Source organism: Rattus norvegicus, chromosome 13, assembly GCF_021556685.1.
Source record: "Rattus norvegicus strain SHRSP/BbbUtx chromosome 13, alternate assembly SHRSP_T2T, whole genome shotgun sequence".
In the NCBI taxonomy this organism is placed as follows: Eukaryota; Metazoa; Chordata; class Mammalia; order Rodentia; family Muridae; genus Rattus; species Rattus norvegicus.
The window spans coordinates 88,819,918-88,847,763 of NC_141546.1; the positions used below are offsets into that span (position 1 = coordinate 88,819,918).

The 27,846-nt window shown below is 38.8% G+C and overlaps 1 protein-coding gene across 2 annotated transcripts in view; it reads left to right on the forward strand.

Annotated features, from left to right (window-relative positions):
- Spta1 (spectrin, alpha, erythrocytic 1) overlaps positions 1–27,846 on the forward strand; it is a 71,650-nt gene that overhangs the window by 16,338 nt on the left and 27,466 nt on the right. For both annotated transcript variants that reach the window (XR_015635136.1, NM_001011908.4), the window contains 26 exon segments: positions 196–273; positions 842–997; positions 3,186–3,390; positions 4,914–5,095; positions 5,668–5,911; positions 6,769–6,891; positions 7,632–7,849; positions 8,642–8,734; positions 10,480–10,617; positions 12,070–12,221; positions 13,276–13,462; positions 14,292–14,393; positions 15,676–15,767; positions 17,512–17,656; positions 18,313–18,494; positions 18,822–18,921; positions 19,025–19,222; positions 20,410–20,553; positions 21,787–21,890; positions 22,178–22,340; positions 22,538–22,669; positions 23,047–23,184; positions 23,368–23,472; positions 24,375–24,583; positions 26,183–26,303; positions 26,868–26,989. Coding sequence is in view for 1 of the 2 variants with exons in the window: in NM_001011908.4 (NP_001011908.3) it covers positions 196–273; positions 842–997; positions 3,186–3,390; positions 4,914–5,095; positions 5,668–5,911; positions 6,769–6,891; positions 7,632–7,849; positions 8,642–8,734; positions 10,480–10,617; positions 12,070–12,221; positions 13,276–13,462; positions 14,292–14,393; positions 15,676–15,767; positions 17,512–17,656; positions 18,313–18,494; positions 18,822–18,921; positions 19,025–19,222; positions 20,410–20,553; positions 21,787–21,890; positions 22,178–22,340; positions 22,538–22,669; positions 23,047–23,184; positions 23,368–23,472; positions 24,375–24,583; positions 26,183–26,303; positions 26,868–26,989 (3,833 nt within the window). In the remaining variant the exon portion in view is untranslated.

The following is a 27,846-nucleotide window of genomic DNA, read 5'->3' on the forward strand; positions in this document are numbered from 1 at the left end:
AAAAGGCAGTCATGAAGTATACATGAGTATACACTTTGAAGTGCAGATTTATCAGAACCTCTAAGCAGGATCTAGGCCTCCTAACCTTCAAGCTGTTGAACTTGTACATTGATACTCTTTACTGTAAGGATATATCCAAGCTAGGGCCACTCATTCACTTTTGCCAAGAAAAAGTCGGTGTGATGTTTTTTTCAGACCTTGGATGAGACTGCGACCAAGCTCATAGACAATGACCACTATGACTCCGAGAACATTGCTGCTATCCGTGATGGGGTATGCCAAGGCCAGAGCCTCTATCCGCCTGTCCTTTTCTGTTGGTGTGATGAAACGCTGACGAGAAACAACTTGGGGGAGGAAAGGGATTGTTTAGCTTTCAGTGCATAAGTTTTTATAAAGGAAAACCAAGTCAGAAGCCTGGCTTCAGGAACTGAAGCAGAGACCGTAGAGGGATGCTGCTTACTAACTTGACCCTCATGGCTTACACTACCTGACCCTGCTACCCTCAGTGGTTCATCTGACATGAATCATTAATCAAGAAAATGTTCCCCCAAACATCCCCACAGGTCAGTCTTATGGAATTGAAGTGATTTGAAGTTTGATCCTCCCAAATGACTCTAGTTTTTACATGTTGACTAAAACTGACCAACTTATGGCCTGTGCATCAGTATCAGGAAAAGCACTGGGGAAAGATGTCCACATTGGGCAGTGATCTCAACTACCTATATTTCCTTTTGTTGGCCATAAGTGTATTCACAGTTTAATGGTTCTCTCTCTCTCTCTCTCTCTCTCTCTCTCTCTCTCTCTCTCTCTCTCTCTCTCTCTGTGTGTGTGTGTGTTACAGCTCCTGGCCAGACGTGATGCCCTGCGTGAAAGGGCTGCCACCAGAAGAAAATTGTTGGTAGATTCACAACTTCTCCAACAACTGTATCAAGACTCAGATGACCTAAAAACCTGGATCAATAAGAAGAAGAAGTTAGCTGATGATGAAGATTACAAGGTATGCAGCATTGTTCAACCTGTTTATACTCATTGGCAGTTGGCTTTCCAATACCCAATTCTTTATCCCCACTCAACTGGACCACTTTCTAGTGTCCTTAACAGAATGAGAGAAGCAGAGATCTCTTTTTATTTGCTATTATTGTCTTCTCGTACTCCTTCTGCTTCTCTAAACACTTCTCTAATTTGTCTTACCTTAAGACAGATACTTTTTATGTTCTCCTACCATGGCTAGAACACAAAATTCCCCTACCTCAGCTTCCTGAGTAGCTGGAATTAAAGGTATGCACCAACACTATACCTTGTTCTCCTCTATGCCTTTGTAATTGTTATACCAGTATCAGGAAAAGCGCTGATTCAAATAGTATATTCAAAATTTTAAAGCTGAAGTAAACTTCTAAGTAACTTAAACATTTGCATTATGTAGACTTACTTCCTCAGCATTACAGCTTGAAGGGAACAAGTCTATTTTATGAAAGAAGACACTAGCTTCTGAATTGGAACAGGTCCAGAGTTACTGAGTTGTTTCAATCATTTTACCCACACAGGTTGAAAGCATATAGACCCTAAAGCGCAACCTGGGTCTAGGATCTTTGCCCTGTACTTTTTTAGTTTCTGACTGTGAAAGTTGTTGGGAGTCACTAATTTCTCTTTTATACAGTATACCAATGAATATTTTGTGTAAATAATAATAGTAATAGTGCATGCACACACATGTATACAGTTTCTAATTATTCCCATTGATAGTCAAAGCTCAAATTAGTCTTTCAATTCTTAGGCTAGTATTAAAAGTATCTGCATATATATATATATATATGTGCTTGATTCATAAATGTATACCTCTTACATTTTTGTTCATACTTTAGAGAATTATGAATACTTTACCTTACAGAAGTATAGAGCACATGTTTTCATTTTCTATAGGTAGGAATAACAGTTTTAATGTATACAGAATAAACAGAACTCTAAAATGCAAATTGATGGGTTGTATATGTACTGAGAAAGAAATGGAAAATAAGGGTTGGATAATGGCTTAGTGGTTAAGAGCACTGACTGTTCTTCCAAAGATCCTGAGTTCAGTTCTCAGTAACAACATGGTGGCTCACAACCATCTGTAATGGGATCTGTTGCCCTCTTCTGGTGTGTCTGAACAGAGTGACAGTGTATTTGTATAAATAAAATAAATACATCAAAAAAAGAAATGGAAAAATAATTTTTATGTCTCACAGCAGCACTGACTACTGTTTCATGCTTTAATGAGGATCATTTTCAAATAATCTTCCTGACCTCATGCTGGAGGGCTCAGCCATTCTGCCCTGCATACAGGAGAAATTGCCACATGAATTTTCCCAAGCAATGGGAAAGAATTTTATATTTGTATTCCCTTCATTGTGTTTCTTTTCTTTTGAGACTTCCTTACATGGGCACTGCAGGTGCCTACTCTAATCCAACCCATTGCAAGCAGTCACAGCTGCTATGAGATCCTGAATGCATTGGCTGTGTCATGCCCAGCATTTCACACCCCTTCCCCCTATTCTTTGGGTCTGCTATTCCTTCTTATCTCCTGTCTGTGATGGTCCCTGATCCTTAAATGCTGTTCAGGACTAAGTTTTCGACTCTCTTCCTTCAGGTTTCCTTCAGCAGCTATGCGTCTCTGCATTCACCATCATTCATTGAAAGATATGCTTCTCTGATTACATCTGGGAGTAACATTTGCTTATAGGAATAAACACAAATATTAATAAGGCGGCTTCACACCATAAACATTTTTATAAGAGTAGTAGGTTTACCCCTAGGGACTGAGAACTGCTTGGCCATGGGCTATTGACTAGCTTTACAGCACCAAATGGGAATTTCCTCTCAAAAAATAAGCTTCAAATCTAAGTATAGCGGTTGTTTGTGCTTATGGCAGTCCTACCACTCTTACAGCAGAAGGCACATTTTGTCTTGTAGGTTAGTGTTAGAGATAGTTGAATTCATAGCTGGGTAGGACTCTTGCTGTCTCCTCTCTACTAGACTGATGTTACCTTCTAAGACTATGAACAATAGCCAGCATGGAGAGATGCTTTCAGCTCAGTTCCAGTTTGATTTTTCTATATAGATTCTCATCATCTAGCTTTGGTTGCCCTCGATTTTCTGTCCTTCCTTCTTCAAAGAATGATTTCCCTGATTTTCCCATCCTCTCTCAGGATGTACAGAACTTGAAGAGCCGGGTTCAGAAGCAACAGGACTTTGAAGAGGAATTGGCAGCAAATGAGATTATGCTCAACAACCTGGAGAGAACTGGCCAGGACATGATTGAGAATGATCACTATGCCTCTGATGCTGTGGCTGCTCGCATGAGCGAGGTCGCCAACCTCTGGAAGGAGTTGCTGGAAGCAACAGCACAAAAAGGTTAGAAGCAGAGGTTTTGATTCATAAATTCACAAGTCTACTTTTTCTACCTTTATCATGTTATTTGGTGAACTGTTTGCAATGGGACCCTAGATGTTTGTTTCCCTGTGTCATCTGGTCATCAACACTTAAAATCTAGTCTAAATTTAACACATTATGTATTTAATCCTTTAAATATTTTCTTTATTTACATTTTTTTGTTGAAACTTCTTTTTTGTCTTCAATTTTCTCCTAGATATTTTAAGTAAATGAACTATTGAAGGCCACAAATTCAATATTGGCATTGTACCTAAATCTAATATGCTTGAGTTCTTTTATTACATATTTTGGTTCTGTAAACTAGATATATAAATGGGTCATACATACTATTAAGCATTACACTTGACATTAAGGGTTTAGAAATGGGGGCTAGAAAGATGGCTCAGCAGTTTAAAGGCATTGACTACTCTTCCAGAAGTCCTTAGTTCAATTCCTAGAAAACACATGTTGTCTCACAATCCATTTATAATGGGATCCAATTCCCTCTTCTGGTATGTCTGAAGACAGCTACAGTGTACTCACAAAAATAAAATTCATAAGTCTTTTTTAAATGACTTTAGAAATGAAAAGATTGTTAGTATCACACAGGATGATCCTATGATTTTTGTTCTTATAAGGTTTGATTTTTTTTATGTATCTAGAATGTGATCAGAATATGTTGTAAGTTTTCAAAGATATATACCCTCACTTATGTTTTATCTTGTCCCTTATATTTAGAAATTAGTCACTTGTTCATCATTAATTTTTACAAATGATATTTTCTGTTTTGGTATATACTCTGTTATAACTCTCATCTTTTGATGGTATTCTGACGTGGGTATAAAAATGGGATGTCACATTGGGTTTTTTAAATATCTTCCTGATTTAGGGCTTAGGGGAAAAATACAGTCTTTAACAGTAAGACGTCACGGCTACTTTCCACAGCAGAAGACAAATTGTTTTAAAGAATAATAATGCAAAAGGCTATGAAGTTATAGAATAAAGAATTAGCCAAATATAATAGGAATTATCAAGGCATTTGAAGATAAAATAATGAGTCATGGTTTGTGATGACAGATGGTCACTAGTAGTAAAGCTAACCGTATTCGAAACCACCTAAGATTTCACACTTAGCTAGCTCCGAAGTTTAGCAAATGTGATGTTTGTATTTGAATCTCATCCAAAGTAGAGTCTGGAGAATAAATACCAAATGGCATTTGAAAATATCCAAAGGAACTGACAACTCACGAGTAGAAACACATTTCACCAGAGAATGCAGCTTAGTGTTTGTGTTTTGATAACATCTCTGTATTTAAAACCAAATGCTACCAGAAATCTACTAACTTAGGGTGGCTTCTTCTGTACTGGGACGTGAGATGATTCTCTTTTTTTCCTCATTGGAATATCCAAATATATTCCTTAAGTTGAGGAACGAGATACTACAGGGTGCAGAGAACTTCCAGAACTCTCAATGTCTTCTATTCATTCTTTATTATTCTACCAAGGGACGCAGCTGTATGAAGCCAACCAGCTGCTACAATTTGAGAACAATGCGGAAGACCTGAAGCGCTGGCTGGAGGAGGTGGAGCGGCAGGTTGCCTCTGAGGATTATGGGAAAGGTCTGGCCGATGTGCAGAATCTACTGAGAAAACATGGCCTCCTAGAGTCAGCTGTGCTTGCTCGCCAGGTTTGCTTTCAACATTTTGCCTATTGAAGGAAACTGTACATATACTCTGTGCATACTCACAATCTGTCATTATTAGTATTCCTCTCAGGTGATCAGGAAACCAAAGGAAAATTTAGTTGGCAAATTGCCTCTTCCCAATATTTCCCAAGTCCTGTCATTTTTCTGAGCATGTTTCTCTGGAAACTGATGACTAATGGAAGAACTTGTTGACTCTTTTGAGTATCGTACCATTTGGAGTCTGAATCCTAGGCCTTTATAGACAGTCTTACCACTTACTCCTTATTTATCATTTGTAGCTCATTTCAAATTAGTTTGTCTTGACGTGATCACTTATAGCGTAAGAGCTTCCTGTTCTGGTATTTTGCACTCATACTATCTTATCAATCCTTTTAAAAATATTAAAATTCATAAATATAAAGTGACTTTATATTACACATAATATATGGTTACATTTGTAAAGAATCACAGAGAAAAATAAAAGTAACAGGGCCTCCACTTTTCAGCACATGAAAATTTCATCCATTTCTAATAAATTATATAATTTCCTAATGCACATTGTCTTTCTCCCTCAGGATCAAGTGGACACCCTCACAGACATGGCTGCACATTTTGAAGAAATAGGACATCCTGACTCTGAGAATATATGTGCAAGGCAAGAATCCTTGCTTTCTCGTTTTGAGGCTCTGAAAGAGCCACTGGCCACTCGGAAGAAGAAACTCATTGACCTACTCAAGCTACAGCAGATTTGCAGAGACTCAGAAGATGAGGAGGCCTGGATCCAGGAGACTGAGCCCTCAGCAGCTTCCACTCATCTTGGTCAGTGCAGTACAATCATACTGAGCAGTTAGGAAAGGACCAAGCTCCCCAGATCAAGAGAACTAGGATACAACAGTGAGGGAAACAAGTTTTTTTTTTCAGCTTCTCCACCCCTGACCCATGAAATTTTATCCTGAGTGCCATAAATATTTACATATTTCAAAATCGTGCCAATATATTTTCTTTATAAAATAGCCGTGAACAATGGCTATTCATGCCTCTAGGAACATATGAAGTGCTTAGCTTTTGGAGTACGCAGCTACAATTTATTTTCCTAAAGCTTCTTCACTGAGAAGCAACAGTTAATGTTTAAGGTATCAAGTATATTTGTCTGGATTATTGGTGATCCTTTTAGAACTATGTGGCCTACTACAAAGATTTAAAAGTGTGGTGTGGATATACAATTGTCTTGTACTTTTTAGTCAATTAGTAGTCCATAATTATAGTCCATAACTTATTAGTCCATAAGTATAAATTTCATCATAGTGGTATTGTCTTAATGTACAGGAAAAACACATACAAATATTGTATAACTTTATCTATATTTACTAAGAGCATATATATTTACTAAGGCCATAGAGATACTTGTCTACAATAAAACATCATAGAAAACTCTGATTCTTGTTGAAGTAACATTGAGAGTGTCTGGAGAGATATGATGGTACAAATTACAAGAGAAAGAATCTGAAAGTTAGACAGGGTAAGCATGATGAAGATGCAAGGAGAGTAAAGATGGATGAAGTCCTCAGTGGCTATTATTTGTGTGACATTAATATCGGGCAACAAGTGAAACATATTTAATAAGCAAGTTCCATCCATAAAGATAATCACAAACTTTGAATTGTTTTTCTCTGTAGGCAAGGACTTGGTTGCAGCCAAGAATCTTCTAAACAGACATGAAGTCATTTTGGCAGACATTGCCAGCCATGAACCACGGATTCAAACCATAACAGAGAGGGGAAACAAAATGGTGGAGGAAGGTAGGTGTAATTTGGCTGAAACATCATCATGACAGACTTTGGGGCAGAAATTTAGATAATTTTAGTACCTGCAGATTTAGATGAACCACAAGGATTATGGGATGACTTCCTGCACACATTCTCTCACCATCTCTTTGCATGTTTACATATGCCTCACCAGTTAGATGTCCTAAGGGACCTCAGTGAATGTCTCTGAAGCTCCAGCTCTGTGAAGGACCTGTCTCTTATGTTCTCTGCTTCACAAGTTCTAGTTGTCTTGACTTTCCCATTCTCTATCTCATCAACTCAGATGTAGCTTAGTCTCCTAGCAATGATCCTCTGAACTGTAACATAAGCTGCACCATCATTAGGATGTGTCTCATCTTTTTTTTTCTTTTCCTTTCCTTTTATTAAAGCTCTGAAAATCATTATACTTCCCATTTCATTCCAATTTCTAGCTCTAAGGGAGAATGGAGATCTGCTGGTCCTTCTGCTAATCTAGAGAAGAAACAAATTTTTTCATGCCTATAGTTCTTAGCTCATATCAATTCACTCACCATCACATATATACATCTATCCCCCACCTATTGCTTCTTAATTTCATTTAGGACAGTCCACTTCCCAGAGACCTATGTTGTATTCCCAGCTAAATTTGGCATCATCATCTTGTCTCTTGTTTTTCTCTGAGGTGTGGTGAAGACTAGAACGTGATAGAGCTATGAATGAGTATCATACTTACTATGTCCATACCTACTCCATAGGACACTTCGCTTCAGAAGACATAGCATCTAGGGTTGAGAGCTTGAACAAAAATATGGAGTCTCTCCGTGCTCGTGCTATTAGACGGGAGAATGACCTTAAGGCCAATGTCCAGCTCCAACAGTACCTGGCAGATCTGCACGAAGCAGAAGCATGGATTAAAGAGAAAGAACCCATTGTAGACAACAAAAATTATGGAGCTGATGAAGAAGCAGCTGGGGTAAGGTGGAATGGAATGACCATGATCCTGTGAATATTTACCAAAGTCCATCAAAGAATAGGTCATCTAGTGTTTCAACAGTGGCTGTTTGCTCCTTGATCTGCTATGATATCCCCAACATTAACAGAAATCCAAAAGGAGCATCACATTTTTTTCTAATCTCACAGAATTCCATAGATCCTATAAAAAGAACCTAATTCCAACATCTCTGGTCAAAGATCTATTGTTATTAGGACTATTCTCAGTTTCTCAGAATTGCTCTGAACTTTCATAAGACAACCAACCCTTCAAAATGGGCATTTGAATTTCTTTATTGAAAAAAATGAGACAGACATGTGGACAATACAAAGAATCTTAAGGATCATAATTGCTTTCAACCCCACTTACAGCCACTATTATGTTTTGTTCAGTGTAATATAGAAAACCTTTTTAGATTTCATTAGCTTTAGAAATAATGTGCATCTTAAGTTTTTCAGAAATCAATCCTACAAAGTAGGATAGTTAACAGTAGCACCCTCTCACAACTATATGTCTTGATTAAAATGTATATAAAGCTAAGTGAATTTTGATTTGAGGAAATAAAATCCAATTGTTTTTTATTTGTTTACTGAAATTTCCTTGAGTTCTACAAATGAAGTAGAAAAAGAAATTTTCTGATATAGATATAAATGACTCTTACAGGGATTTAGCACATTCATATAATTCATTAGCAATGGTAGCTGAAGCTTCTCCCTGGTATTCCTGTCGTGGCTCTCATATTTCCTCTAATCATCTTTCTATCCATAAATCCAGGCCCTTCTCAAAAAGCATGAGGCCTTCCTGGTGGACCTCAACGCATTTGGAAACAGCATAAAGGCTCTGAGGGATCAGGCAGAAGCCTGCCAGGTGAGAAGGATGGGGTTCTGACAGTAGTCCCACTTCTTAGTATAGGTGCAAAGGAATTCTGTTCCTGCTCTCTCTCTCTCTCTCTCTCTCTCTCTCTCTCTCTCTCTCTCTCTCTCTCTGTGTGTGTGTGTGTGTGTGTGTGTGTGTGTGTGTGTGTGTGTGTGTGGTGTGTGTGTGTGTGTGTGTGTGTGGTGTGTGTGTGTGTGTGTGTGTGGTGTGTGTGTGTGTGTGTGTGTGTGTGTGTGTGTATGCACAAACTAGAAACCAAGTGCCATGAAAATACTATTTCTCTTATTAATTTTTAGGTAAGAATGCTAAACTCTTTGTAGCATCTTCAATGGTGTATGCCAGAATAAATTTTCAATAAACATTAGGGTTTTTTTAAAAGATACTTTTGGGCTTTTTTATTTTCTCCTTGTTATTTCTTCCCTCTTACATCCATACTTTTCATATTTTTATCCTTTTAATTTCTTTGCTTTGTGACTTGGCTGTTATGAAAACATCAGGATTCATCAAACAGAGATATACAGGTTTCGATTAAAATAATCATGTCAGAAAATTAGTTGCTTACAGGGCTAGAAATATTTTTAAATGCCTATGTAACGCATGTATAAGAAGAAAATGGGACCACTATAAAAAGAAATTTCTTTCCTTCTGAAATGAATGTCAGAAAAGAGAAACAATTTCATAATAAAGACATAAAAAGTGCATTTTAAAAGCCCACAATCCATGGAAACAGATGGGCCGCAGCACAGAACAACCAAGTATATTTGGGAAATCAGAAACCTGTTTGGCTGAGAGTGTTGGAAGGATGAGAAGTGGGTGATCAAGAATGATTACATTGAAATTAAGTAAGTGATAAAGTATCTTGTGTACAGGGGAAGAAGCAAAAGATGATATGTCTTTTTCTATTTAAGGAATCATTCTAATAAGCAATTAAGAATCCCCATGCTCAGTCTAGAACAGACTAAGCATGGCAAGTCAACAGAGGCTCACAGAATGCCTGTTTGTCTCTGTATCAGGCTGTGCCCAGCGGGTCCCTGGACACAGCCAAACTGATGCATCATAGGTCGAGAAGCAATACAACATGTGACAGGCATAAGTGAGAGGCAGAAGAGAAGGTTTCATCTTCTGTACCTGAATGGTGTGTACTTTGAAAACAAAAACAAAACTTTACAGAACTTAAAAAAAGAATGCTTATCCCAGAACAGAGTGATTTCTTTAAAGAGAAATGCATCTTAGTAGTATGCTCACAGTTGTTTGAATTCAGTTGTTTCTTCTGTGCTATAGGTTGTAAGTCTCTAAAGTACTAATTTCACAATCCCTTAACAAAATGAATTAAAGAGAACTCAGATGAGAAAACTTGTTATTTGAGGTCCGGAGAAAGGAGAAAGTGACAACAGATGGCCAACCTCATGTGCTCTGGTTCCTGAAATGTTGACAAGTGTGGTCCATTTGAATCTTCACAGAGAAGTATATTACCCTTCCCACTAAAGAACAATACCTTGGAACACTAAATGCTTCTGATAGTATCTGCATGTGCTGTTGGCCATGCCCATACTTTCCAATCTGCCAGGTCTCTGATAGGTTCTTCTGGCACAGCATCCTGGAGGATCGCCACTGTCTGACATAGCATCCATATCAGACCTCCAGCCAAGGCCCTGGGAACTGTGCACCAATGGTGAGCTCTACTTGGAAAGACTTTCAGGGTACAACTGACATCTGATTTGTTTATTTTCTCCCAGCAACAACAGGCAGCACCAGTGGATGAGGCTGGTCGAGAAGCTAGGGTCATAGCTCTGTATGACTTTGAGGCTCGCAGCCGTAGAGAGGTCAGCATGAAGAAGAATGATGTCTTAACTCTGCTCAGTTCCATCAACAAGGTGATTTTCCCTTGAACTCTCTTACTGTCCACAACACAGCTCTTCAACAGCTCTCTTCTGACTTTACCAGATAGATGTTTTTGTATAACTTTTTTGTTGTTTTGGTTTGGGTATTTATTTGCTTGTTTGGTCGGTTTAGATTTCAAGACAAGGTTTCTCTGTGTAGACCTGGCTGTCCTATCTGGAACTTCACTTTGTAGATCAGGCTGGCCTTGAACTCACAGAGATCAGTCCATCTGCCTCTACCTTCCAAATGCTAGGATTAAAGGTGTGTACTACCACCCTCAAGCTCAGATAAATGTTTTTAATGCTCAACATTTAATCCTTGTTCTCTTAAATACTCTTTAAGTAACATTTTTCTTAAAATAAGATAAATGGATGGGTTGGTAGATAGATAGATAGACAGACAGATCTTTGGGCACTTTTCAAGTTCTAATCTAAATTTTGGTATTAATGAAACAATGAATCAAAAAGGTAGGGAGTTAATTTAAAGATATGTAAGATTTGACAAACTATGAATAATGGATTTATGGAACTAACTTGTCCTTTTCTTCCCCATTCCTTGCTTATTACTCTTCTATGCCAGGATTTATAGTGAATGAAATTAATTTTTAGAATCAGGAGAAACCTGGTAGAAGAAAATGAATATCTTAGTCCCGGTGTCTTGGTGGACTGAAGCAGAAGGTTCACTTGAGCACAAAAGTTTGAGCAACACAGAGATACACCATTTTTAAGAAAAAAAATCTTTTTGTAACTTGATTTCTTATATGCTTATAATGCCAGTGCTAAAACAATGGAATTTTATAGAAAATGTTTCCTTATAAAATATTTTAATATGTAATTAATCTCTGAAAGTACTTACAGATGAATTTTGATCTTGTTACTCTTCCTGAAGATATGTGGATACTTTAGGCAAGTTGCTTTCTTATCCAAAAAAGAAAGAAAGAAAGGAAGGAAGGAAGGAAGAAAGAAAGAAAGAAAGAAAGAGAGGGAAAGGAAAGGAAAGGAAAAGAAAAGAAAGGAAAGAAAAGAAAAAAATTCTAAGTAAAATCCTGCTTCCTCTTTGGATCACATTTTATAGCATTTTCTCTAAGGAACTGGACCTCACAGTGATTCATGTGCTGGCACTGAAAGAATATACATTAATGAATCCAGTGAGATTGAGAAATGTTAATGCCACACCCAAGAAGCCCAGGTGATTCCTCACTAGCTTTTGAGTGCTGTCCCCATCTGACTTCAGATATCAAATTAGTTCAAGGGCTGACTTCTGTAGTGCCGGCTACTCCTCGTTAACCCTTTTCAATATGTCATTTATGCAGCATCAATGAGTGATGCTTAGCTCTTATCAGCCAGCTGTCCCTTTCTCTGAAGACTGTTGTGAGAATTGAAGCCGCTAGGGCCTGCGGCTTTTCAAAGGATTAATGAAGGAGTGGGAATTTGTCCTCCCTTTAGGACTGGTGGAAGGTTGAAGCTGACGATCACCAGGGCTTTGTGCCAGCGGTCTATGTCAGGAAACTGGCACACGATGAACTCCCAGGGTTCCCACAGCAACGGCGAGAGGAACCAGTCAACATCCCTCAGCTCCAGGAGCAGATCGAGACCCTGTAAGTTCGCAGGATGAAAGCTTTGATGGGGGTGGCCAAATATTTCCCTTGCTTTCCTCTCGTGGTCCTGAGCCTTTCAGTTTAGAGATGTAAAGTCACAAGTTTTAATCTTCATAAACTAGTCCATATGTGAAGAAAAGAAATCCCAGGGGCATTGTCTCAGTGTCAGACCGTGTATGGAGCCACATCTTCTAACTCCTTGGCCAGCTTTCTTCAAAATCTCCAGACATCCATAGAAATATTGCATACTGCTTCAAATCTAGCTACATGTAAAATTTCACTCTTCTACCACAAAAAGTAATGAAGTGAGTCATTCTTTCCATCCATTAATACTTTAAAGATACTTAACTAAAATATAATTACATAATTTCTTTTCTTGCTCCTTCAACTACTTCCTCCACATTCTCCATGTTCTCCCATTCCCCCCTCAAATGGATGACCAGTTTTCACTGATTTTAGATGATAGATAGATAGATATATGATAGAAAGAAGATAAATCAATGCAGAAACATACACATAAAACCTCCTGAATCTATTTTTGTTGTGTGTATGATTTCATTGCTGACCACTTTGCATTGTATAGCCAACAGGAGGCTTTTCCTTGGAAGAGACTAATTCTCCCTCTCCCAGAAGGCCTAAGTTCCTATAGTTATTTGCCTAAGGGTGTGACTTCATGAGATTTTTTTTTTCCTTTTCTGTGTTAGCATGTCCATTGATATTGTCATTGTTTATTGTCTTCTTTAGGAAACTATTTCTAGGAGACACATGTAAGAGTTTCTGGTCTCCTTACTCTTAGAATCTTTCTGCCTTTTATTCTAGAATGTTCCCTAAGTCTTAGGTGAAGGAGATCCTTCAGTTTGTAAATAGAAGAGTCTCCATCTCTCTGCTTTTATTGTCTATTTTATTCCCAGTTTATTCTTCTTCTCTTTCACTGACATTATTTTGATTTACTCACCTCCACCCACACACACAATTCATCCTCTATGTTCTTATGCTTTCCCTGTTTTCTCCGCCATTTTTTTTTCAGTTTTTTTTTTTTAATGCTTCCACTTAGGTACCACTCCCTCCTAGATCGGGCAGAAGAACGCAGGCGTCGCCTGCTGCAGCGGTACAATGAGTTTCTGCTAGCCTATGAGGCAGGAGACATGTTGGAGTGGATCCAAGAGAAAAAGACAGAAAACACTGGGGTGGAACTGGATGATGTTTGGGAACTGCAGAAGAAATTTGACGAGTTCCAGAGGGTAAGTGAGGAGACATTGCTTCTACATCATTTTTGAGGTGTTTATTTTTGATTTGTTAACTATTCTCCATTGTTCCAGGACATCCACAGTTCATGTCCCCAGGGCTGCTAATAACTAGAAAGCAATGATTTCTGAAAGTAGTCGACTTAACTTTTCAGCCCCAGCCACTGACTCTCCAAAATCTGCTAGGGAGTGCAGGGGCCACCATGATTCTTTAACACTTTGTCTGTGACATACTGTATTACTGAATCACAGACAAACATGGAGTGTCACAGGACTCATAATGGACTCAAAAATGAAACAATAGCTGATGTTGGAAGAAAAGTGACATGATTTCCCATCTAGAAAATTACTTTTTACCTCGTGAGAACACTTGCATCATGTTTTCCACACTCATTTTTATTATATCATCTAAATAGCTGGAAGTATGAATTTGTTTCTTCCCATCTTTTTCTTTTCTCATTCTCCATGTGGAGATATATATATATATATATATATATATATATATATATATATATATGCATATCTACATATCTGAAGTATGAAGTGTTCTGATAATATAAATTAACACATGGAAAATAATTGAAGGAATTGGAGATAGATGTTCTTCAGACTGCAGACAAATAATGATTCTGGCAAGTTTGGGATGGCTGTTTGGTATTAGAGTCTTTAAGGGCACAGCACAGTCGCCAATAAGAGAGCAGCATGTGTATCACACATGACGTAGATCATTTGCTTTAGTAACATTTAACAAAATGTGCACGCAGGTGTCAGGGTAGTATGTCTAAGGAAAAGACTTATACTGCTTTGGATAAATTTCCTTATCCAGGATCTGAAGAGCAACGAGCCTCGGTTAAAAGATATCAATAAGGTGGCTGATGAACTGCTCTTTGAAGACCTCCTAACCCCAGAAGGATCTCACATACGGCAGGTAATCACCAGCTCCCTCTATTCCTCCTCAACACCAGGCTGGACTGTGGAGTCCTCATTTCACATTGATCAATCCAACTTCATATTCCAAAGGTGAGAATGTAAAATAGTGTGAACTAGTTTTAGAATAGGCCAATGACAGCAGGCCAAATCGTCCAGCCAATTTTATTGTTTCAGAGATGTAGTAATAAATATTAAAGATCCAGGCCCGGGTGCTCTTCCTGCCTTAGACCATGTATGTATCCAGATGAAAGTCAGACACACACAGCCTTTATATTTTTAAATCACCTTAGGAAGCACAGTAGCTGAGAAACTGCCCCCACCCTATGCTGTTTGAAACTAGTTTCCTCTCCATAAGCTCTCCACAGTATCATTTTCTATTTGCTATGTTCATTCTGGGACGCTCTTCAATTCAACTTCAATTTGGCCAATTCATATGATGATGTTTTTATGACTCGGCTATCCCATGGTAGTGCTCCTTCTCCCTTCTCCATGTTCTTTTATTCCATAGCAGCAGCTTTTCTCTCCTCCTGGTCCTCTCTCCTGCAAGCCTGCAAAATCTCAACCCCACCCAAGTCTCTTCTGCCTAACTATTAGCTGTTGTCAATGTCTTTATTCAACAATCAGAATTAACTTGGAGGCAGGGTCCCAGGGGCTACAGCAGACTTCAGGTCTTGGGGTCCATAGTTAGCATTACAATAGACAGTAAAAGACAAACCTCAGTGGAGAGAACTTTACTGAAGCAGATTTCCTTACTGACATTTATTGTCTTCTGTGTTCTTCCACATAGATTTTGGAGGGAGTGACAATAAACTCAGGTTTAGCTTCAAAAATCAGATTTAGGATATTTTACCAATGGTTCATTGGTAAAGAACCTGTTGACCAAAACATAAAGACCCAAGGCTACTAGGCCTATTGAATTTAGAATATATAAAGCTATTTTTTCCTAAATAAATGTGTCAGCATCTAACTACCGAGACAATGCTTTTAACTCATTTTTAGAGGTTCTAATTATACTCTTTTCGACAAGAGACATGTATGGTAACCCTGGGATTAGTGTTCCTACGCATAATACCAGTTGGGAAGAAAACAAATCTATTCTCTATGGCACTCTTAAAAGGAGACTAAGCTTGGGCTATGCAACAGAGAAGCGAATCTGTGTACATTCTAAAGGGCTACCAGCAAAGCAAGTTACATGCCAGCTAGTCACAGCCAGCTCTAGGAGCTCTAGGCCATCTGAACCGCTCACTCTCTGACTAAATCCATGTGTCTACTTCTTTTAGGAGTTGAACACCCGCTGGAGTTCCTTGAAGAGGCTGGCAGATGAGCAGTATCAGCTGCTGAGCAGTGCACATGCCGTTGAGATGTTTCTCAGGTAAACACCTTAAAACTTAGATGGCATTGCTCTGCTGAAGCCCCCTCAAAGAGCCCTTAAGTGTAATCACTATGTAGAACTAGAGCTGAGAGTAAACACTCCTTTTTCTCGAAAGAAGATAATTCACACAGGAATGGATTCAAAAAAGGTGGTACATCTACACAATGGAGTACTACTCAGCTAAAAACAATGGCTTCATGAAATTCATAGGCAAATGGAATGAACTAGAAAATATCATCTGGAGTGAGGTTATTCAATCACAGAAAAACACACTTGGTATGCACTCACTGATGAGTGGATATTAGCCAAAAAGCTCAAATTACCCAAGATGCAATCTACAGACCACATAAAGCTCAAGAAGAAAGATGACCAAAATGCAGATGCTCCCACTCCTTCTTAAAAGGGGGAAATATTCATAGGAGGGGATATGAAAGCAAAATTTAGAGCAGCGACTCAAGGAATGGCCATTCAGAGCCCGACACACATGTGGCCCATATCTATACAGCCACCAAAACTAAATAAGATTGATGAAGCTAGAAAATACATGTGGAAAGACACTGGATACAGATCTCTCCTGAGAGACACATCCAGAGCATGTCCAATACAGAGGCCAGTGCTAGCAGCAAACCACCGAACTGAGAATAGGACCCCCTTGGGGAGAATTAGAGGAAGTATTGAAAGAGTTGAAGGAGCTTGCAACCCCATAAAAACAACAATGCCAACCAAACAGAGCTTCCAGGGACTAAACTACTACTGAAAGACTATATATGGACTGACCCAGTATTCCACCTGCATATGTAGCAGAGAATAGCCTTGTTGGGGCATCAGTGGAAGGGAAAGCCCTTTGTCTTGCCAACGTTGGACCCCCAGTGCAGGGGAATATGGAGGAGGGCAATAAGGGGGATGTATAGGGGGAACACATGTATGGGGGAGAGGAAGGGGAGGGAATGGAGACTTATGGACAGGAAACCAGGAAGGGGAATAAGTAAAGAAATATATAATAAAAAATTAAAAAAAAACATAGTTCACTAATAGGCCACATTATTTTTTCAGCAAAAATTTTCTCACTTGACAAATTGGACATATTGACACATTGACCCCAAGATAACCAAATTCAGTTTTTAATTAGGCACAAAATTTGTAGTTCAGCTATGCTTCTATAATAGGGAATCAAATTTAAAGTGTGAATTGGGCTTAAGTTATTATGTTCAAGAAACAGATGGTAAATGACAGCTGATTTCACACTCTTAATCTACTGCAACAACCCTTTTAGTGCTTCATTCTCAAATTCACATCTACACTAGAAGCACACACACTTACAAACAAATAATAAGTCAAACAAAAAAGAACACGGGTATCTTTGTGCATATAAGTGTGGTTTTGAGAATGGGAAATGGAGAAAATAAAGGCACAGATGGGTCTTGCTTTTTAGAATAGCTTAGAGTGCAAAAGTATGAAATGTATTTGTTATCTCTGAGACTCTGCAAGTAGTGGACCAGGTTCAAACTCCAGGTCCACCATCTGGCAGTGGTATGATCTCGAGAAGTCTTGAAATGCCAGTTTTCTGATACTTAGTTGAAAACACCAGTAGCTGTGCCTCTAAATGAAAGGAACCTAAATGCTAAATGCCCATGCGTCACAAAGGATGACACTGCTGTTGAAGGTGGTAGTGGTAGTGACTTCCTTCTGAGCCGCCCTTCTGAGGTATTTATGACTCCTATGTTCTTCATCTGTTGTGTTCCAGAGAAGCAGATGATGTCAAGGAACAGATTGATAAGAAATGCCAGGCTCTCAATGCTGCTGACCCTGGCTCTGACCTGCTCAGTGTCCAGGCCCTCCAGAGGCAGCATGAGGTCTTTGAGAGAGACATCATCCCCCTGGGAGAAAAGGTAAGACACGTGCTTTCGATCCTTTTCAACACTTTCTCCATCTTCTTGCCCTATAGCAATGTGCCTTTCTTTGGTTCTCTTGGAGAATCTATTATTCTTATATCCCTTTTCTGTTCAAAAAACCTTGCGTTATACTAATTATTATATTCTCTCCCTAAGAATAAAACAATAAAATACCATGCTCAATGATCATTAACAGGAAAATCTGTATTGAACTTTTACTGTATACATGAATACTTTATATCCCTTTGCCTCTTTAAATAATGTCAAGTGAATAGACTAGTGGCCAATCGTGGAAGGCAAGGTCTAGGAGAAATGACTATCCATACCCAGAAGAGTCAGAATATGTCTAGATATTGAGACGTGTTTCCTCAGTGAGCAATTAAATAAGATTATTTCTACCTCAAAACCCAAAAGGGAAGACTAGAGCATTCCAAATATATTGGATACAACCTATAGCTGGGCATCCTCATGCAAAGCACAAAGAATGCTTTCATATGAAGAATTAAAACCCAAGGATTCCAGACTGATATATCACTGAGCAGAAGAGTTACTCATTCCCTCTTGTTTATAACTTTTAAAAAAACAAACAAATAAACAAACAAAAACAGCAAAAGGAATTCCACAGGATTATCAGAATGCTTGTGTTTGCCCAGGTGACGACACTGGGGGAGACAGCTGAGCGTCTCTGTGAATCACACCCCGATGCCACTGAGGACTTACAGAAGCAGCAAACAGAGCTGAATGAGGCTTGGGATACGCTACAAGGTCTTACCAGTGATCGAAAGGAGAGTCTGAATGAAGCTCATAAATTCTTCCTCTTCCTTAACAAGGCCAGGTAAAGCTTAAAGGGCTGACATTCACTAAGCAGAATGGGCCGTTTCTAGTCATTGCACTGTACTGAAACCTTAGGAATGTGCTGGGTACAAGTGTTATTTACTGTTGGGTTATGAAGACCTCATTATGACCACAGGAAAGACACATTTAATGCTTCAAGTCAAAAGCACTGATGCTTTAAGGAATGCAAGGTAATGAAGTCAACTAAGAAAGCTTTTATAAAGTAACAAGTATTATGAGGAGTTTGGGGGATGGTGTTTTCTTTCTTCTGATGAGGCCAAGAAGAGTAAGGGTAACCACGATTGGTCCTAATATATTTATTTCTCAGTGATCTAGAGAATTGGATCAAGGCCATTGGTGGTGTAATATCATCACCTGAGCTGGCTGAGGACTTAACTGGCACAGAGATCTTGCTGGAGCGACACCAGGTACAGCTACACAGTCCACAGCCACTGCGCAGTGATGTAAAACTCTCTTCTCACTGCAGAAGGTTCTATAATCTTCACTAGCCCCTCTCCTACTTTCCCACAGGAGCATTATGATGACATAAAAAGAGAAGACCCCACTTTCCAAGCCTTAGAAGACTTTGGTAGAGAACTTATAGACAGAGGCCACCGTAATAGCCACGAAATTGAAACTACTCTCCAGGATATTAAATTAAAGAGAGACGATTTGGAAAAGAATTGGGAAAACCGCAAGAAGATGCTAGACCAGTGCCTAGAACTGCAGGTATAGCAGCTTCTGGAGAGTATGGGGTTAACCTCAGTTACCTGAGTATGGTTTTATATGCTGATTGGGGGCATTCACTGTATTAGACTGTGCGAGCTATAAACAGCAGTGTCTTGTGATTGTCTGACACTGTCCTCGGGGTTATAGACTGAACATCCCTGTGCTCTGTGGTTTTGTTCTCATTAAAGGAGATGAAAAGTGGCAGTGAAATGGTCCAGTAGGCAAAGAAATTTGCTGAAAAAAGTGTGATGACCTTTTATTCTAGAATACAGGTAGAGAAGAAAGCCTACTTCACGAAATTTTTCACTGACTTTCACATGCACACCATAGACCTTCCCCTCACACACATCCTCTCTTTCATCCACAGACAGGCAACACATGCTACTAAAAAAAAATAAAGTTTTAAAATTTAAGAGCTTTTTAAAAGGAGAGATCAAAACAAGATTATAATCAGTCTTGTACATAAATGGGATTATTGTCACTAATTATCATTAAATAATTAACTAAATGATTAGTTTTTATTAAGAATAGCATTGTACAGGTCACAATACTACAAATATCATTAGAATATGTTTATATAAGAAGTACAGATCATTCTAATATAGGAGATGTTTACTAACTGAATATATGAATGATTTGAGGATAAAGAGGAAAGCATGATCATGGTGTCTGAGGAAAGAATATGGGTGTGTCACACAAGTCTATGGATAATATTTTTCAAAGTTTTAAAGAAGTAACCATTGAAAACCAAACATATCTGTAATATTAGAACTTAAATTTGTAGTTCGTGGTTATCTCCTGTTGCATAATGAATTTGTTGCTGTTGTAAGCTAGCCAAGACTGTCTCAAGTTTTGAGGGGGAGGAGAGAGAGAGAGAGAGAGAGAGAGAGAGAGAGAGAGAGAGAGAGAGAGAGAGAGAGAGACTAAACAAGTTAGTATCTACTAGATGTACCATATAGAGACAGCGTTTTCATATTTACTATAGCTTATAAAACACATGGTAGGTTTGAAACAAAAATGATGGTGACAATGTACTTGAGATTCATTATGAGAATGCTTTGAGAGAGACTGTAACAGCCCCGGCAAGTTGTTTTATGTCATCCCCAATGAGGGATAAGATCATTTCCTTGGTTCATCTAGAATTACCTCATATCTGCCTCTGATATTACCTACCCACCCCCTTATAGCTGTTCCGAGGGAAGTGTGAACAGGTTGAGAGCTGGATGGTGGCACGTGAGAATTCCCTGAGGTCAGATGACAGGGATCACTTAAACAGTCTACAGGCTTTGATGAAAAAACGGGATGACCTGGACAAAGCAATCGCTGCTCAGGTAATAACTGATTTAAAATTTATAATAACAATAACTATTAGCAACAATAACAGATTCTCTACAACCTTACCTAATTTTCTGATTTTTAAGACATTTTAATTCTCATTTGCTTCTCTTTGCTTGTTGTGTTCTTAGCATATGTTAATTATACATAATAATGGGTTTGTTATGATGATTCCATGTATGTGCAGTGTTTTGAGCAGATTCACATCTGGTTACATAGCCTTGACCTCCTCCCACTTCTCCATCCACCCCCTCCTCCTTTTCCTCTCAGCTAGCTCTAATTCTACTGCCATACCTTTTTTCTTTTCAGTTTTCATGGCCTATGGATTTTGCTAGGCTTGTTGACAGGAACATGGTGTAAGTTTCTTTACAGAAAAGAAGAGCCCCTAACCTGTGGCCACATCACAGGAGCAAATACCTCTTGTCTACAGCCATAGCTCCTTAGGGAGGGAGTGGGGCTCAATCAGCCCCATTTGAGACTCAGAAAGACAAACACAAATGTCCTTTCTCATATCAGGACCCTTCCATTCATATGGAAGTGAACATTTTATATATATATGGTGCTCCATCAGAGAGGAAAATAGATCTTTTAAGCACATGTAGTTTATGTATGATGTGAAAATGAAACAGAAATGTTGGTCGTGGAAAGACTAAAAGATATGGAGAAGGCACAGGAAGAAAAAGGGATGCAGGGAAGTGTCAACCTAAACTAAACAGGACTATAAAAGTCATGGGAAAACTTCTCACCATAAACTAATTAAAAGGTCCAATTAAATAGTTTGAACAGAAGTACCCTGTGTAGATGTCATTGCTCCCAGAAGACATAGGCTGCTAATCCCCAAATCACCTTTGCTTCTTATAGGCAATGTTGGGACAGGAACGGGAGGTTGACAAATTAACTATGGGCATTCAACCTTTCCTCATTAAGGCATCCATTATAATAAAATGCAATTTTAAGACTAAATGTGACCTCTTCCTATTATCTATTTCAACATCTTATATAATACAGGATTCACATTTACAATAGCCATGAAAAATGTTTGTTCTATAGGAAAGTAGCACTATCCCAGGATAGTAGATGTTTCTCTGTGTTCCAGGCATTTACTTTAATTCTGTTTCTGTCATCTGAAGTCACACACAAAATAATATTTTTTGTCTTTACAGCAGAGCCTGAAATATATCAAAGATCTAATGATGAACATCTGTGTTCTTTGTTTTCCTCTTATCCAGGAAGGGAAGATTGCTGACCTAGAGAACCATGCCACAAGGCTCATAGAAAATGACCACTATGCTAAGGAAGAGATTGCTGCTCTCCTCCAACGTGTACTAGACAGGTCAGGCATGCAAAGTCTGCTCTCTGCATCAGAATCATAATAGGGAGACATCTCTAAATTCTTGTCCTTTTGACATGCATTTCTTCGGGAATCTTCTGCCTTAGACTTAGAGATTGAAAAGCATGAAGGATACTTCACAAATTAGTTTACTTAACTACTGTGTTGTGTATGTGAGATCAAAGAGAGACTGTGAGTGGTAAAGGGCTAGGTTGGCAGATGGAAATATCGTGTATGTAGCATCGAGCAAAGGGATGCTGGGTAGAAAATCATCCAACTTCATCCATTAGGTGGAAGGATCTCAAAACACAGCTGCTTGCTGAACTGGGAAAGCTAGGAGACTATGCCGACCTGAAACAGTTCTATCGTGACCTCGAGGACCTGGAGGAATGGATCAGTGAGATGCTGCCCATAGCCTGTGATGAATCTTACAAAGATCCCACTAATATCCAGGCAAGTTCAAAATAGAAATCCTGGAAACTTTCATCAATCTCATTGTTGGTTCAGTTGTTACCTCTATACTGAACACTTCCTATAGGTGCTCTTTTAATTTGATTGTGGGTATGAGTGCCGGGTGGTTCTTTTGTTCTTTTAGTTTAATCATGCTTCTCTGGACGATGGGATGGTTTACTTTTTTGCTTTGCCTTCAGAGGAAATATCTGAAACATCAAGCCTTTGAAAATGAAGTCAATGGCCGTGCCGAGCAGGTGGAAGGGGTCATCAACCTGGGGAAATCCCTGATTGAGCGCAGAGTGTGTGATGGGGATGAAGAGAACATGCAGGTAAAGTCTGTGCTTAGATAAGTTTGGCCTCCTGAGGCATGGGAAGAGAAATAACCCATTCTTTCAGTACTTGGTGGGTAGAAGTAGAACCATCATACTCATCTCCTGGACTTCCAACTATGCTTCTGTCTTAACCATTTCTATTTGACAAGGCTCAAGCACCAGTAATTGAATATAACTCAGCACCCTGGTTTGCAAATGGTTCCTTTCTCCTCACACCTGGTATTTTGCCAGACTCAGCATGACTACTTTGAAATATATGACATTCCAGTATAACTATTTCACTTATGTCAAGATCTTACCCCATTACCCATTCAAGTTCTCACAAAACCCAGGATCCCAAAGACCATAATGACTTCTCACTTTCTTGGAGCTAGGAGCAACTGGACAAACTAAAGGAGAACTGGGACTATCTCCTAGAGAGAACAACTGACAAAGGGCAGAAGCTCAACGAGGCCAGTCGGCAGCAAAGGTTCAACACAAGTATCCGGGACTTTGAGTTCTGGCTTTCAGAGGTAATTGTACCTGGCAAGATGGGAGCATACAATTTAGTAAATAACCAGTTAAGTGATTTAAATTTATATGTCAATGATTTTCTTGACTCTTCTTGGTAAACATCTGGGCGTAGGTATTACATCTCACTCTCCTGACATGTAGTTTTCATTAAGCATCTTTCTACCCTGTTTCTCTGTCCCCAGGCAGAAGGCTTGCTGGCCATGAAGGATCAGGCCAGGGACTTAACTTCAGCAGGAAACCTACTTAAGAAGCATCAGCTATTGGAAGCAGAGATGTTGGCACGAGAGGTTAGAAGCAGTGGAAATTCATTCCTCTGTATAGGGTGGAAATCCTTCTGACCTCATATTTTAGGAAAATACGTGACTACAGCCTTGAGCTCACTGATCAGCAGTCATTTTAGCCACGTCAAATTCATGGGTGGCATAGCCATTGTGACAATCATTGCTGACTTTGGGGAGTGGATTCTTATTTATAATTCTACAGATCCATAAAAACACTACTTTATGAAACTCTAGAATTGAGTTGGTCCTTGAAAAGTGGACATTATAAAGGAAAGAAAAAATAAAATCAGATGAGAGGATGCATATAGTAAGTGCAGCTGTAGGTCCTGTGGAAGATTCCAGTAGAAACCTAACATGGGACAGTAAAATTTTGACACTACTGTTAATTCCATACCAAATAATCATATAAAGCTTTACTTGGTAATAAAGATAAACATTAAAAGGTTAAAAAAAAGCAAAAAAAAAAAAACCCCAAAGGCTTTCTGGGTTTGATGTGTCAGAACTTTGTAGTATTTCTCTTTGCACAAGAATAATACAAAACAGGGTACCAATGGATATTTTGATCAGTTAGTTGGAAGTGTCAAGTGCGATATTTTGAAAACAGTTGAGTGTAAGACAAAATATTATTCTAGTTGGTGAGAGCAGGCAAACACTAGAGAACATAGAACTATAAATGGGTTAACCAGGAATAAATGTGATCTGGAGTAATATAGGTATAATATCTATAATGCTGATGCACCTCTTGCTAAACCATATTTGTGTAAGACACTTTGTCATGTATATCAAAGTCAGTTTCTTCAAGGGCAATCTATGCAAACTAGTCAAGGAAATAGACCCACTACTGATTGAAATCTGATGTCTATATAGTATCATATTCCTTCATTCACTAAACACACTGGATTTTCTAGGACCCTCTCAAAGATCTGAATGGTCTGGCTAAGGAGCTGATCTCCAGTGGGACTTTCAACATTGAGCAGATAGAAGAGAAAATGAATGGTGTCAATGAGCGTTTCAAAAATGTCCAGAGTTTGGCAGCTGCACACCATGAGAAACTGAAAGAGACCTATGCCTTATTCCAGTTCTTCCAAGACCTGGATGATGAGGAAGCCTGGATAGAGTATGTATCACTCACTGGATAATTCACCAAACAGATTCAATCCTTGCTGAAGTCAATTTGTAATATTTTTATGTTGATTAAACTTTTAAACCTCTTCCTTGACTGAAAGTAAGCATTGATTCCACTTTTTAACTTTCAATGGATACAGGCAGGAAACCAAGGGCAGAGGGAGATATGAACAGGTCAACCACATTCTGAGAATAAAATTCAAACACCATACACATTTTTCAAAATAGTTCACTTAATTATAGCACACGGAAAGCTGACCCTTTGCAACTAATGCAGAAGACCACAACATGGTCATAATTATTTACTTTTTAAAGGTATATTTGTTTTTATTTATGTGCTCATGAGTATGTCTGTGTATATGTGTGCTTTCATGCAAGTGACCATGGAGGCTAGAAGAGAACATACAGTCCCCTAGAGCTAGAGTTGTAGATTTGCTGTTGAGCCTCCTGATATGGGTGTTAGGAATCCCAAACTGCAGTCTTCTACAAGAGAAGTAAGTACTCTTAACCAATGACACACCTCTCCAGCCCAAAACCATTACTCTTTCTATACTTGTCGCATTATATATAATGATAGGTAGCCCCTGTCATAGTTTCAATATTGACCCCATTCTTTTAAATATGGGTGTGAAATTCTTAACAAATCGGTAGTTTTTGCCTGTTTCATTGTTACTTTGTTCCTTTTGTTTCTCAAATTCCAATCTGCAGATTCTTACAAGTTGCACATAAATTAGAAGGAAGTGTTTTATAAGGTGTCAAATAGGACCTTTCAGTAGTCATAAAATACCATAACCTTTTGGTGTTCAAAATTTTTCATGTAGTTTGTAACAGTAAAGATCAAACTCAAGACTTTTTACAAGCTAGGCAAGTTTTCTACCACTAAACTATATCCCTACATATTGTTATTGATATTAATACACAAAATAATAAAATTCATATAATTTTCATAGTTTTAAAAATGAAATATTAATACATGTACTAGAGTACTAATGGGAAGACTGTTACAATATATACAAGCTGGACATTAGTGTGTTATTTTCATTTTTGTTGACATAAATCAAATTTTCTAAAATTCTCTTCCACTGCTTATCTTTTTGTTGGTTCCTTGATCAGTAAGGGGCTTGTTATTGTTATAAAACATCCTGACCTAAACAACTTGGGGAGGAAAGGGTTTATTTCAGTTTACAGTTCAACAGTACAGTCTTTTACTGAGAGAAGACAGGGCAGGAACTGAAACAGGCCAGGAACTTGGTGGTAGGAGCTGATGGCAAAGACCATGGGGGGAGTCCTGCTTACTGGCTTATTCCTCATGGCCCACAGTGAACTAGATCCTCCTACAACAATCAGCAATTAAGAAAACTCACCACAAGCTTGTCACTGGGTCATTGCTGTGGGGGCATTTTTTCACTTGAGTTTCCGTCTTCCCAACAATTCTAGTTTGTGTCAAGTTGTCATAAAACTAGCAAGCATGGTCCCAAAGTTCTTCGGAATCTGCCCACTCTCACTACACATACACGCAGAAAGCTATCATACTAGTTTCTGCTTAGATATATCTAACCTCTGATTTTCCCACTTTCTTCCTGGGTCCCAGGGAGAAGTTGCTACGAGTGAGCTCCCAGGACTGTGGGAGGGATCTTCAGAGTGTTCAGAACTTACTGAAAAAACACAGACGCCTAGAGGGGGAGCTGGTGGCACATGAACCTGCTGTCCAGGTAGGAATCAACTGCCAGACCTAAAGGAATAGAAACCCTAAAAGCACTTCTTCGCATCATAGTTAGATAAAGCAATACTGTAAAATACAAAAACAGTATTCAGAGATAACTATTCCTCATACAATTCATGGCAATTCTTCTTGTGCATATGTTGTGCCCTCTGAATAGAAGGTTCTAGAAGGAATCCCAGTGTCTTTCCTAGAAGGATTCATTCTGACACTGATGGATAGTTATTGACAAATGATATGTTTGTTCAGATTCCTGGAAAAGATAACTCTGAGTCTGATATGGCAATACAGTCCCCTGTGTGTATGAATAACCAATAAAGCAGAAGAAATAGGGTATCCTACTAGGTTTGGGGGGGATGTTTGTGTCAAACACATTTTGGAAAGCTTAGTATAGTAGATACTGGTATAGATTTCTTCATATTCCTAATATCCCAGGACCACCTCAAGTCCCAAAAGCTCATGAATAATCTGACATTAAGAAAGACTTACATCCTTTTCCATAAATTATGACTGACTGAGAAGATGAGATTGTGGAATGATATAATTTGTTCTACAGAATGTGCTGGATACAGCAGAAAGCCTGAAAGACAAGGCTGCTGTAGGGAAAGAGGAGATCCAGGAGCGACTGGCTCAGTTTGTCCAGCATTGGGAAAAGCTCAAAGAATTGGCGAAGACACGGTGAGTTGGACAACAGAAATCTCATTGAAGCTTGTACATTTGGAGCATTAGGATAATATTAGAGGGAATGCTTCTGTATCAGCTAATCATGGACTACAGACCCTGACTATATTTTCTAGCTTATTAATTCCCACTCAGAAACCAAATTCTTCATGAACCTTTCTCCCAGTGGTCATAGACAGACTCTTCTTTTTTGGAAATAATAGGAAATTTATGAGGACTGGAGAGATGGCTCAGTAAGTAAGAGCACTCGATGCTCGTGTGAACAACCCAAGTTCAGGTCCAAGTGCCCAGATTGGGTGCCTGACAATCACACCTAACAAGGGACCAGTACACATGGTGGACATTCTTACTGTCTTTGTTAGGATTTCTAGGGCTCTCATAAAACAAGACCAATAATAACTTGGAGTGGAAAGAGTTTATTTTGGCTTACATTGCCACATCATAGTCTATTACTGAGGGAAGTCCAAGCAGGAACTCAAACAAGGCAGGAACTTAGAGGCAGGACCTGATGTAAAGTTCATGGAGGGATGCAGCTTACTACCTTGCTCCCCATTGCTTACCCAGCATACTTTCTCATAGCACCTTGGACCACCAGCCCAGAGGTGGCACTCAGGCATAGACACACACCAATAAATTAAAAATAAATATATTTTTAAAATAATTATTTTTTCTGGTATTTCAGCACTTTCACCACATGAGAGGAAAGGTAGTACTTGACATTGCCAGCCACTTCCTCACTATAGAGACTACAAGCTTCTGACTTTTGTTTGGGTGGGATTTCCTTCATTCATCAAAGTTTCAATGCTATTTCCTGATAAACTTTGAGGACACCAGTCTCTTCAGTGTTACAGAAG